At 42.8% G+C, this 12,757-nt stretch overlaps 1 protein-coding gene across 1 annotated transcript in view; it reads left to right on the forward strand.

The window, feature by feature from the left end:
• Fn1 (fibronectin 1) overlaps positions 1–12,757 on the forward strand; it is a 72,154-nt gene that overhangs the window by 13,542 nt on the left and 45,855 nt on the right. Inside the window, 8 exon segments of the mRNA XM_028870030.2 lie at positions 627–755; positions 1,868–2,011; positions 6,887–7,008; positions 9,459–9,636; positions 9,865–10,041; positions 11,167–11,295; positions 11,510–11,599; positions 12,339–12,533. Of these exon segments, the coding sequence (XP_028725863.1) occupies positions 627–755; positions 1,868–2,011; positions 6,887–7,008; positions 9,459–9,636; positions 9,865–10,041; positions 11,167–11,295; positions 11,510–11,599; positions 12,339–12,533 (1,164 nt within the window).

Consider the following 12,757-nt stretch of genomic DNA (forward strand, 5'->3'; position numbering starts at 1 on the left):
GTCCTGGAACTCACTCTATAGACCAGGCTGCCTCTAAAGTCACAGAGATCTGCCTGCCTCTGCCTCCCGAGTGCTGGGATTAAAGGCATGTGCCCTCTGCCTCACCCCCCCACCCAGCAGCCTATAGGCCAGTCTTCTGGAGGCATTTTCTCAACTGGGATTCTCTCATCCCAGATATGTGTAGGTTTGTGTCAAGTTGGCAAAAACCAACAAGCACATCCTCCTCTCCATTCCAGAAACCAGACCACAAATTGTAGTATATGCTGTACAAATTTCTCTACTCATCTTATGAGAACAACCAGAACTTTAAATAAAATCATCAACTACACAAGAATGTTACAGGGATTTAGACGTGTATTTGTTGAAAAACTACTTTCTTCAGAGGAAGCTGTAGTTTACCGTGGCTTTTCTTTTAATGGACCAATCCATGACACTTATAAGTCTATTAGAATAAGAGGGGAATAAAAGTTGTGTTATTAAGCTTTGAAAAAGTTTATTTTTATGCCAGTAGAAAAGATGCTTTAGCGGTGTTAAACCCAGCAAATAGAACTAATGCTTTGAAAAAAAGTCCAGTTTCTTCTGTCATCAGTTAACGTCCGTCACCTGTCCAACTGTCCCTCGAACAGATCAGTGCATCGTTGACGACATCACCTACAACGTGAACGACACCTTCCACAAGCGCCATGAGGAGGGACATATGCTGAACTGTACATGCTTCGGTCAGGGCCGGGGCAGGTGGAAATGCGACCCCATTGGTAAGTGGCTGCCCCCGACTGCAGAGTTCCCACCGTGGAGCGCGGTTTTCCCACCGTGGAGCGTGGTTTTCCCACCGTGGAGAGCGCGGTTAGCCGGGGGGTGGATGAGGAAAGCTCTTTGTTGCTGCCGGATTGCGTTCGCTCCAGACCCGACTCAGTGGTCTGCAGAGTGTGTTCTCATCGTGAGCCAGTGTGCAGTCTGTCCTGCCGCTCAGGGTTTGGTGGCAAGCATGGGCTTTACTTCAGTTGAGGGGAGATAAGCTTTTTGGTTGTGAATCATAAAATCATTTCTTTTACTCACTGCAGAATCGTGGGTACAGGCCTAAGCCGGTAAATACCTCCCTTCAAAACACTCCATCCTTTGGCTCCCTGTATAACAGACAGGTCTGTGCTCATGCTGAAGGTTCAACCTTCAGAACAGCCCTGTTCCAAAAACCCATATTCCTTTACTGCAGAAGGCAGGTTGCTAACTGAGACAACAAATTGATCCCAGCGGTTTGTTTTGGCCTGAGACTGCAAAGCTGAGATCCCAAGAGGCTGGCCTAGAGAAGCCGTTCGTGTTTAAAATTTAGCTCATTAATGTAAAACTAGCTCCTGAATTTTGAAGACGTATATAAAATGAAGTCATTGCAAAGTTCTTTCTTGCTATTCAAATGGCAAGTCAGTTAGTTACTTTGATATCTAATTTAAAAATTTTAATTGATACCTAATTTTTTTAAAGTAATGTTCAGATTATGAATATATACTGAAATTTTAATCTTTACATTTTAAATTTAGCAATGTTTCCCCTTTAGGAAGCTAAATATCCCTCCTTCCCAATATGTACATTTTAGTTTTTACTGCTAGTTTTCCTATAAGGTAAAGCATTGGAACAAAATATTATTTTAGAGCTGGGAAATGGCTCCAGACACATGTGCTTGTACACTCACGTGCACATGAACACATATCACACACATACACAACACCTCACCCACCCAATCATGTACAACTATTATTTTAACTCTATTTGTAAGAAGAATTGCAAGCTCTTATTCCTATTTTAAGAATATGCTCTCTCACGCTACAATGACATGTTTGGGACTGTTTTAATCTTTTCCTTGTGTACGTTCTAGACCAGTGCCAGGATTCGGAGACCCGGACATTCTACCAGATTGGTGATTCCTGGGAGAAGTTTGTGCATGGCGTCAGATACCAGTGCTACTGTTATGGCCGTGGCATTGGGGAGTGGCATTGCCAACCTCTGCAGACCTACCCAGGTAAGCAGGTCTGAGACGACACCCGGCCTGTGGGTGGTCATGATAACAGGACAGCGCCAGTCCTCATTATCGGGAGCCCACATTGGGGGCCTTTCTCCAATCCATCCTTACATTATTCTGTCCAATACATTTTTACTAAAGCTATTTTTCTTTCTTCACCGTTCATCAGGTAAACAGCACCAGAGTCAATAAAAAGCTGCATGTTACCCTTTTTGCATTTTGTACACTGCAGAGCATTCCGTTAGGTGAAAACATTGCAGTTAATTTTATCTCTCTCTCTCTCTCTCTCTCTCTCTCTCTCTCTCTCTCTCTCTCTCTCTCTGGTGTGGTGGTGTGTGTGTCGCGCACGTAAAAATGTGACTTGTCTCTGGATAGTAAAAGGATTCGCTCATTCTGTTTTTTACGGAGAAGTCACGTATATAGACAGAGGGTAGGAAGTATAATGTGAGGTATAAATTTGTTCCCTGCCATCTTTAAGCCTTCCTTGTGTTAAATTTCATCTCATTTATGAGATGGAATGGGGAACAAAGTGTCTGGAGCCAAGAGTGGAGTAACTTGGTCAACTGCACCCACACAGTTCAAATACCCCAAAATATTTATTATTGTTTTGTTTGTTTGTTTGTTTTCTTCTACAAAGACATCATGCCTAGCTGTAGGTGTTTATTACTTTTGGGGAAAACATTTAAAAATTATTGAATGACTCTAATGACACATACTGAATTTATGATATTAGTCATTTCAGCAAAGTCTCCTAGATCTCCACTAATGATTTATTTATTTCAATTTGTTTTCATCCTCTGAGTATGTGGGGGAAAGGCCGTGTGCCACGGCCTACATGTGAAGGTCAGAGACAAATTGGTGAAGTTCTCTCCTCACTTTTCTTGGCCCCGGTCTCCAGGCTTGTATGTGGCAAGCTCCTTACACGGAACCATCTTGCTGGCCCTCATTTTAGACCTGAAACATGGGCTGTATTCAGAAACGAAAAGATTTGGAGCCAGATAACAATCTGCGTGTAATCGAGATTATAATAATAAATTAAGTCCCTAAGAGTTAAGACCAAAAATTAAGATTAAATTAATTCTGCATAAGAGTCACCATCCCAGGGTGATCTATGGGAGCCAAAGGCATTGCGAGCCTGTGAGCAAGCTTTGAGCCCGAGCTCTGACTGCTGTGAAAGACACACTGGTTAGCGTCATACTTTCTTCACATCTGTACGAAGGGAGACGGGCACAGCCAGCCACCGTCGCAGTTCCTTCCTGTCCTTCACACCGACAGTCAGCTGTCCCGGACGCCACTCTGTCACTCACGCATTGTTTTTATGAGCTGGGAACATCCTTCTCCTCCTCTGCCCAGCCTTTAGACATTGTCAGGGCTGAGAGAGGCGACTGCTCTCACAGGTTTATGAAAACTCAGAGTGATCTGCCTCTTAACACATATTTCTTGTTGGACTTAGGTTTAAGAGTCATATATATATATATCATTGCTTTGTTTTGCTTTTTGAGAGTCTCCTCTAGCTCAGGGTTGCTTCAAACTTACTATATAGCCAGTGATAATCTTGAACTCCTGACCCTCCCTCTTCTCCATTTCCTGAGTGCTGGAGTTACAGGTGCACACTACTATTCCTGCTCAATTTAATATAGTTTAAAATCTTGCCGGGCGGTGGTGGCGCACGCCTTTAATCCCAGCACTCGGGAGGCAGAGCCAGGCGGATCGCTGTGAGTTCGAGGCCAGCCTGGACTACCAAGTGAGCTCCAGGAAAGGTGCAAAACTACGCAGAGAAACCCTGTCTCAAAAAACCAAAAAAAAAAAAAAAAAAAAAATCTGATTACAGATACACTATACAGTCAGAAAATGTATACTTAGCAAGGCTGGATTTTTAAATGCTACAGGCCAAGGACACAAGCTTACTGTGTTTACGGTTGGCTTTGGCAGGGCAATTTTTTTTGAAATCTGTTCTCTTTGAGACCTTTTCTTTTACAATAAGCCCACCCACATGGTCTTGTTGCAAGCACTGAGGTAGACCAGTTGGATGGGACAGAGCCCCACCTAGTTGGAGTTATACCTGCTGACTTTGTTCCTAGTCTCTGAAAAGGGCCACATCAGAAGCCCACAGAACACAGAGGAGATTTGAGGGTGAAGAGATGAGTGCTCGACCTTAGACACCCTGTGGTGCTTATCTCCATGTGGGCTTTGCTCGGTGGCTCCTGCCTAAGCTGTGAGGCTCCGTGTTGTGGGAATCATAAAAAAGACCGCAGATAGCTGAAAGATTGTGTCTGAGCCTTGCTCTGTTTGTTCTTCCTACTGGTGAGTTGTTCAAACTAACAGAAGATAACAGGAATTCGGTTTGTCAATAAGCACCTGGAAAAGCACAGCTCTCAGCAAATTAAGTAGAGAAAACCGGTTCAAGTCAAAAAAAATGTCATGAATGTTTAACTTCTCCAGGGTCACCCTTATTGGAAATCACTCATTCTGACCTCATTTTCAGCTGCTTTTGAAAGTGCATAACATGTCATCCTGCAAGTGAAGATTTCACAGTAGGAATTGCTCGTAGATGTCAGAAAGGTCCACTGGAAAAATTGCATCACCTAACCAGCATCAAAAGGACTATAAAAACATTTCAATCTAGATAGTGTAAAGGAGAGCTAGGCTCTTAACTTTCCTGTCTTTAAATCAAATATGGTAGTGTAGAGTGTAGTGATGGGCTGGAATTTAATTGACCTAAAAAATAACTCAAACAAATTTTTTTTTCTTTTCATTCCTGCACAAAAATGCTGTAAAATCCCCTTGCTGTTTAGGGCAGTCCCTTAAGGGTAGAGCATGCCCTGAGTTTAGCGGGCTGGAGAGGTGAGATGGCTCAGTGGTTAAGAGTGCATACTCTTCATGTACTTCAGTTTGATTCCCAGCACTCACACTGGACAGTACAATTTGCCTGTAACTCCCATTCCAGGGGAGCTCACTTCTCTATCCTCTGCCGGCATCTGCATTCACATACGTATGCCCTCACCCACAGAGGCATTTTAAAAATTAAATTGAAATAAAAAAATACTAGAATCTCAGGCCTGTGCTGGAAGTCTGAGAAAGGAAACAAAGCTTTGAGAGTTCTGCCTCGCTTGGATTAACCATTGAAACTGTCTGTCTTTTCCTTCCTTGCTCTTCTTCCCATCATCCTGTGCATAGGAGTATGGTTAGTGGACAGGAAATGTCATTTGTATCGTCTTAGTAGACTTAACTTATCAGGAGATTTAATCATCACGTATTTTCCCATCTTCACATTCACTATTGATGCACTAAATAAAATGACTGTGAAATGTCTCTCTACCTGAGAGATTATAGTGGGATGTCTCTAAAAGATCAATATTTAACAACTTTATGCAATTGTCACAAATAACCTACGGACAAACATCTCTTTTTACTGATTTATAGGGAATTTCTTTAAACAGTGTTTGAAATTTTGTTTTTTTAATCTATGTGCATTTGTGAGGCTCTTCATGCATGGAAGGGGTGATTCCAGAAGACCACGGAAATGACTTTTGTTAAATGGTCAAATGACCAACCTGTGTGGTGTGTGGAGCATATCATATGCCTCTTTAGGAGGCAGAGCTGAGAATTTTATGTGTGAATTTTGACGTTCACCTTGTGGCATTAAGTGAAATTAAGATTCAATGAATATTTGTTAGTCTTCAACAAACTAAATTATTCCTAGTGTGGAAGTGAGTACATTATTCTAAAATTTTTTGGAGGTCACACAAGTATGTAAGTTACATATTTGTCCTGCTAAAGAAAACCTTGTTTTCAAAGAATTTAGAAGCTAAAACCATAATTAAATCTGAAAGTCAATATATTTTTCCCAAGGGCATTCAGAAAACTGCCCATAGTGTAGAGTACTACTTTATCAACATGTAGAACTTGGTTCTGTTTCGCAGAACATCAGTGAGAAATTCTTCCCTTATGTTTTTCTAAGGACTTTGTACAGGTGACCTTTGACTGACGAAGATAAGAAACAGAGAAGTTCAATTTGCATTCTGCAAACATTTTTCAACAAGATTTCATTATTATCCTGAATAGATTCCACTATACTAAAAAATTCATTCCCTTCTCTTATTTTTTTTTTTCAAATAAAAGAACTGAATCTATCTTTGTTGGTCATTATCAAAATGTGAAACTATTTTAATTTTTAAGTATATGCTTCCAAATGTCATTTCACTTGGTACCTGCTTTAAAAAACAAAACAAAAAATTTGATCTCTTAACAGTTTGACCCACAGTGATCTTAGAGTACACTTAAGTAAAAGGAAAACTAGATGTCTTTTTCCAAACGGAGAGAAGGCTTAGCCAGATGGGAAATAAACCTAGGTCTTTAATTATTACCTTTGTCTGTTTGTCCGGGATTCAACCCCATTTAGAAATGTTTGTTTTACATCATGCCGTATGGCCTTGGGAATGTTGCTTCCTTCCTAGAAGAGCTTCATGATCCAGTGCTGAAAGCCTCACAATCCAGAATCTGTCTTAAAACAGTGTTAATAAAATTGGCATATGAGGTGTGCATTCTGAACTACATTATTCATGTTACGGAGATCTCACAATTGTCTCTCAATGCTTTGAAAGCAGAGAAGAAAGCAAGCTGTGAGACATCGGGGTGGTTTTGTTTTATTTATTAGAGAAAAAAATCTAATTGCATTTCTTATGGAAAAGGCAATAATTATCAAGTAAAATTACACCTGTTTCTAATGTCAACATGTAAAAGGTGTAGCTAAACGCAGTCATGTTTATTATGCTCATATTTCTTGAGAAGCCAATAGTCTTTAAGGGTGGGCATCCATGTGTAATGAACTTTAAGAATGCATAAGGTAAAGAAATCACACGTTTTTGTTTTCAGGCACAACTGGTCCTGTCCAAGTAATTATCACAGAGACTCCCAGCCAGCCCAATTCCCACCCCATCCAGTGGAATGCACCGGAGCCATCTCACATCACCAAGTATATTCTCAGGTGGAGACCTGTGAGTATTAGCTAAGAAGTCTTGGACTCTGAGACTCCTGACCTTTCTGGGTTAGGATGTGATGCTCTGTGGGGTTGTTTCTGCTTTTGAGTCAACAGATCTGACCACTTGTCAGAGAGTATTTTTATTTTCTTAGTGTCGAGGCAGTCTGTGGTCAGTCAAATTGAGAACTAGCATGTCGATTTAGGGTTTTAGTTTGTTTGTTTTTAATATATCTGGAAGAAATTAGGTCTTTGTGTTAGAAAGCTCTTAGAAATCATAATGCCTACAACTATTCTCATCCAATGTGGAAAGATGTGAAAATTTGATATGCTTTGCAACTCCACTAAAGGTAAAATTTGCATTTTCAAATTATTTCCAGAGTTTGAAAACCAGCTAAATGAATATCATTCCTTTGACTCAATCAAGTCAACTGTACTTTGGTCCTCTAAAGTTATTTAGACAGAAAGGAATGAGGTAATGAGAGAAAGGAGGTACAGGGCAGGGATTATAGTTGGTTTCTGAAAGGAAATGAACCCTAGAGTTTTCTAGCCATCCAGATGCTGAAACTATACTAAGGAGGCTATCAGTATGATAACATAAATAAGGTTATTAGTCTATTAGGCTTTTATGTCTCTGTCCCTCTCAGACCTGCCCTCTTCAAAGTTCATGACATAATTTGGAAAACACTATTTTAGAAAGGAGAAAAATGTGCTTTCTAAAATCAAATCTTGTCCAATTGTAAATAATCCAAGACAACAAAAAACATTTGACTTGTGACATTAACTCACGCAGTGAATTTAAACTCTTTGGGGGAAAATCCATGCTGCTGAGATCATTCTTTTTCTTCACTTGCACTGTGTGGTCCGTCATCTTGAGTAGTCAGTTGCCAGCTTAACATCTGGCAATGTCGGATCAATCCATGATGTTTTTCTCCCCTTCAGTAGCTCCTGTCCCTCTTCATCTTTTTACTTTACCACCATTTCTATTGACTTGGAACTTAACTCTGAAGTTTTTTGCAAAGCCACTACAAAGGGGACATTTCCAGATAGGTATGAAGTATCCGTGGAATTGAGACATCCGCACATTTGATTAAGTTCTTGGAGTAGTTTTTGGTTTGGGTTTTGCTGTGCTTCGAGACATGTGTCCTTTGGCCAAGGCTGGTTTCATATTCCTTCTGTAGCTGCAGATCTGGAACTGCTGCCTCCTGGCGAGTGCTTGGTGTCAGGTGTGGTTCATCTCCCCCTCTAGGTGGAGCTGGAGGTCGAACTCAGGCCATGCTAGGCAAGCACTCTGCCAACTGAGCCACACGCCACACCCATGGGTCTCCTTAAAATTTTAACCAAGAAGTCCTTTTTGGTTCTTGGGTTTTTTTTTTGTTTTTGTGTAGGCAATCTGAGAGTTTACATTCTGATATTTTCTTCTGATGGCCAAGAAAGCTTACATTGTATAAAAGTTTATTGCTAATTTTTAAACTAACATAACGGCCAATTTCAATTTCTTTCAGCATATTTGAGCTAAAACTTAAATTTAAAAGATACTTGGATCACTTCCATTTATCTTCAGAATATAAACTGGCCCTAGAACATTTGAAGTATCTACAGACTTGATTGGATAACATTTTTTTTTTAATCTCCAGGCATTAAGCATGTATTTGATATTTAAACCGCTTTAGAATATTTACACTTAAAAGGATTTCTTGTTTGAAGTCTGGGTGTTTCTTTTCCACACAATCTATTGCAATGAGTTTTGTGGTCCATGACATATTAATGAGGTTGGACAGGATATAAGAATGTAAACCGGAGGGAAAAGATTAAATAAACTGAACTATATTCTTCTGCAGTCTTTCCCAAAGTTGGCTAACCGCTCTTGATGGGTTGTTCATTTCCAAGGATGAGTCACACAACCAGACAAGTTGAATCTTGTTTGTGATGGCCCCAGGATCTGAGTCAAGGCAATGTTATGCTTTCCAGAGTCTCTGTAAGGCCAGAAACTTGAACTGTATCCCACCAAGTTGAAAGATAGAGTCTGTGGCCTTTTCTCACTTCAGAGAGAAATGGGTCTTGGTTTACTGGAAAAGTTGAGAGAGGCTGAGCTGAGGATGCCGGTATTAAATTATTCAATAATTAGCCATAGGGAAGGTATTCAGCACCTCAACGGTGTGACTCTGAAAAACATCATTTAACTGTTTCTCCGCCTGTAAAATGGGAGCAGGTGATGCTGTTGGCTTCTGGCAGAGAGATGAAGATTAACAGGAGAAACAAACAAACCACCCGGGCACACAGTAAACCAGTTGGCCTAGTCATTAACTAACATCCACACACTCAGTAGAGGCTGCTCTGAATCGATTCGTTTTCCTCCAAAATGGAGCTATGATAATCCCTGATCCTTCTTGGGAGATTACTGAACACCACCTTGGAGGGATTATCCTCGCCAACGCCTGTGCTGTGTTTTTCTTTTTACATTGTCAGAAAACCTCCGTGGGCCGCTGGAAGGAAGCTACCATTCCAGGCCACCTCAATTCCTACACCATCAAAGGCCTGACCCCAGGTGTGGTGTATGAGGGTCAGCTCATCAGCATCCAGCAGTACGGGCACAGAGAAGTGACACGATTTGACTTCACCACCAGTGCCAGCACGCCTGTGACCAGTACGTATCCGGCGTCTTTGCGGTTGGGTGCCATCCTTGGGGCTGGGTGCCATCCTTGGGGCGGTGCCCACGTAGCTCAGACATGGGCTCCTCGCAAACGGATCTCTCCTTCTCGGCTGCTTCCTTTTGTGAACGGTGCCTGCATTTTCTTTTTGACATCCTCTGAGCACCGAGAGGGTGGGTGAGCCTTCTAGCTGCTCAGACGGCTTGCGTTCCCCTTCTCTCTAGGCAACACAGTGACAGGAGAGACCGCGCCCTACTCGCCCGTGGTGGCCACTTCCGAGTCTGTCACTGAAATCACAGCCAGCAGCTTTGTAGTCTCCTGGGTCTCAGCTTCCGACACCGTGTCGGGATTCCGGGTGGAGTATGAGCTGAGCGAGGAAGGAGATGAGCCTCGGTACCTTGGTGAGTAGAACGTGTGGCTGGCTCAGCGTAGGTTAATAGATACTTGGCTCGGGAGAATTTCGGTCTCTGGAATGACTCCGCAGTTCAAACTGAAGACACTCCCAGTCAGGAGAAGGGTAGATCCTCTCAGACCAGGCTGGGATTCCCTGAGCACCTTGCTTGTCTCTGTTGCTGTTTATTTTTATTTTTTAATTTTTTTTTTTTTTTTTTCAGAGACAGGGTTTCTTTGTGTAGCTTTGCGCTTTTCCTGGAACTTGCTTTGTAGACCAGGCTGGCCTCGAACTCACAGAGATCTGCCTGGCTCTGCCTCCCGAGTGCTAGGATTAAAGGCGTGCGCCACCACAGCCCGGCACTGTTTATTTTTCATTTGTCTGAATATGGGACCAGAATGAGACCTGCAGTTGACAATGTTATGTTTTAGGCTTGCATAGTTACCGTCTTGAACGCTTTTTAAATATCCCAGTGATTAGGGATCTTCTAAGTTTACTGGTGCTGGTGAATAAGTGACTCAGTGAGTAGAGGTCCTCACTCCCAAGCCTGATGACCTGAGTTCAATCCCGGGGTGGAAGGAGAGGATTGAGTCCCACAGGTTGTTTGCCTCCTAGTCCTCTGACCCCCTTGTGTGCTGTGGCATGCATACCAGACCCCCCCATGCCCAATAAATACTTGTGTGAATGGGACCCAGATCATAAAAATGAATGTCCTAGCTGGGTGGGTGGTGGTGGTGGCAAGCCTTTAATCGCAGCACTTGGGAGGCAGGGGCAGGTGGATCTCTGTGAGTTTGGGGCTAGCCTAGTTTACAAAGCGAGTTCAGGACAGCCAGGACTGTTACACAGAGAAACCCTGTCTTGAAAATATAAATGAATGAATGAATGAATGAATAAAATTCTTTCAACTTCCACTCCTGGCTACTATCCTGATTTCTAACCATAGCTATATTTAAAATATCAGAGGGAGGTTATTAAAAAGTATACATCTTTGGGGAAGAAATGGAAAAATGAGAGAATATACATTGGAAATTGCAGCCTACTCACTAGTATTCATCCAGTCTTATGAATATAGAGTTCTTAGAAGCCAGAGAAGGTTGGTTTGCTCCGGCCACTGACCTCTCCCTTTATTTCAAAGATCTTCCAAGCACGGCCACTTCTGTGAACATCCCTGACCTGCTCCCAGGCAGAAAGTACATTGTCAATGTCTATCAGATATCTGAAGAGGGAAAGCAGAGCTTGATCCTGTCCACATCACAGACGACAGGTATGTGTGCACTATAAACCGTGTTCAAAGAATCTTTGGTGTGGGATATGATGGGTGATGCGATACATATGTGTGTAATCCCAGGCTTGGGAGGCTGAGCTGTTCCAGACTAGTGTGCGTTACAAGACACTGTTTTAAAAACAAATTTTTAAAGGCCCTTTTACTAGAAAGCATGGCCTTGTAGTAGTATTGACTGACTTTCTTTTTCTGTTAGCACCCGATGCCCCTCCAGATCCTACGGTGGACCAGGTTGATGATACTTCAATTGTTGTTCGGTGGAGCAGACCGCAGGCACCCATCACAGGTCATCTTCGGCTTCTGTGTTTACTTGGATATATAGAGATGTGGAAGGAGAAAATTCTGACTAGACTGGCGTCACCCTTAAATCTCCCATTTAAGTGGTTAGAACTGTGTGTGTGTGTGTGTGTGTGTGTGTGTGTGTGTGTACATACGTACTTCAAATCTTCCGGGGCTACTTCATTATGGATTGTTTTCCCTCAGATCCATTTATCACCCCAGCCCCACCCCAACACATGCACATACAGCCCGTGAAGCCAGCCCACCCTGTGGCGCACTGAAGCGGTTTCTAAGGGTTGCAGAGGTGGACCGTTCCTGCAAATCTGACGTTCACTGCTGGAGAGGGAGCAGGGCTGCCGCTTTCCCGTCATCAGTGAGGGTCCCCAAAACTGCAGACAGTGCTCAGGCTGCTTCCTCAGTTGTCTCCCCCATCCACAGCTCCAAGAAGAGAAATGGGCGTACCATGGATCTCTCACCCCATGGCTTCACTAATTGACATTTGTTAAGGATCCTGTCTTCAAGGACGTTCATTGTTAAAAGATTTGTATTACTGTTCTTATCTCTGTGCTGGTTAGTCCTTATATCATAGGAAATGATAACACTAAAAGACCCCAAAAGAATCTTGCAGATTCTTAACAAAGAGTCAAACAAAATGCAGAGGCCCGTTAGGAAGGAGAGATTTATTATTTGTCTAGCCTCGGCTTCAGAAGACTATGTATCTAGACACTTTCCTCCTAAACCTGCAGGGTACAGAATCGTCTATTCACCCTCGGTTGAAGGGAGCAGCACAGAGCTCAACCTTCCTGAAACTGCCAACTCCGTCACCCTGAGTGACCTCCAGCCTGGTGTGCAGTACAACATCACCATCTATGCTGTGGAGGAGAACCAAGAGAGCACACCCGTGTTCATCCAGCAAGAGACTACCGGCGTCCCACGGCCCGGTAACTTAAAAACCACCACCTCTCCCGCTGTCTGATCTGGTCTGGACCAGACAGCCGCTCTAACCTTCCAGGGGAAGAGAAAGCCTAGGTGGGTTAAATTCATTCCCTTAGCCTCCGGGGAGGACGGAAGTGCAAGTCACGTGACAGGTCCCCGGTTCTCACCCTTCCTAATGCTGTGACCCTTTAATACAGGTCCTCATGTTGTGGTGACCCCCAACCATAAC

Source organism: Peromyscus leucopus, chromosome 13 (assembly GCF_004664715.2).
Source record: "Peromyscus leucopus breed LL Stock chromosome 13, UCI_PerLeu_2.1, whole genome shotgun sequence".
NCBI classification, from domain to species: Eukaryota; Metazoa; Chordata; class Mammalia; order Rodentia; family Cricetidae; genus Peromyscus; species Peromyscus leucopus.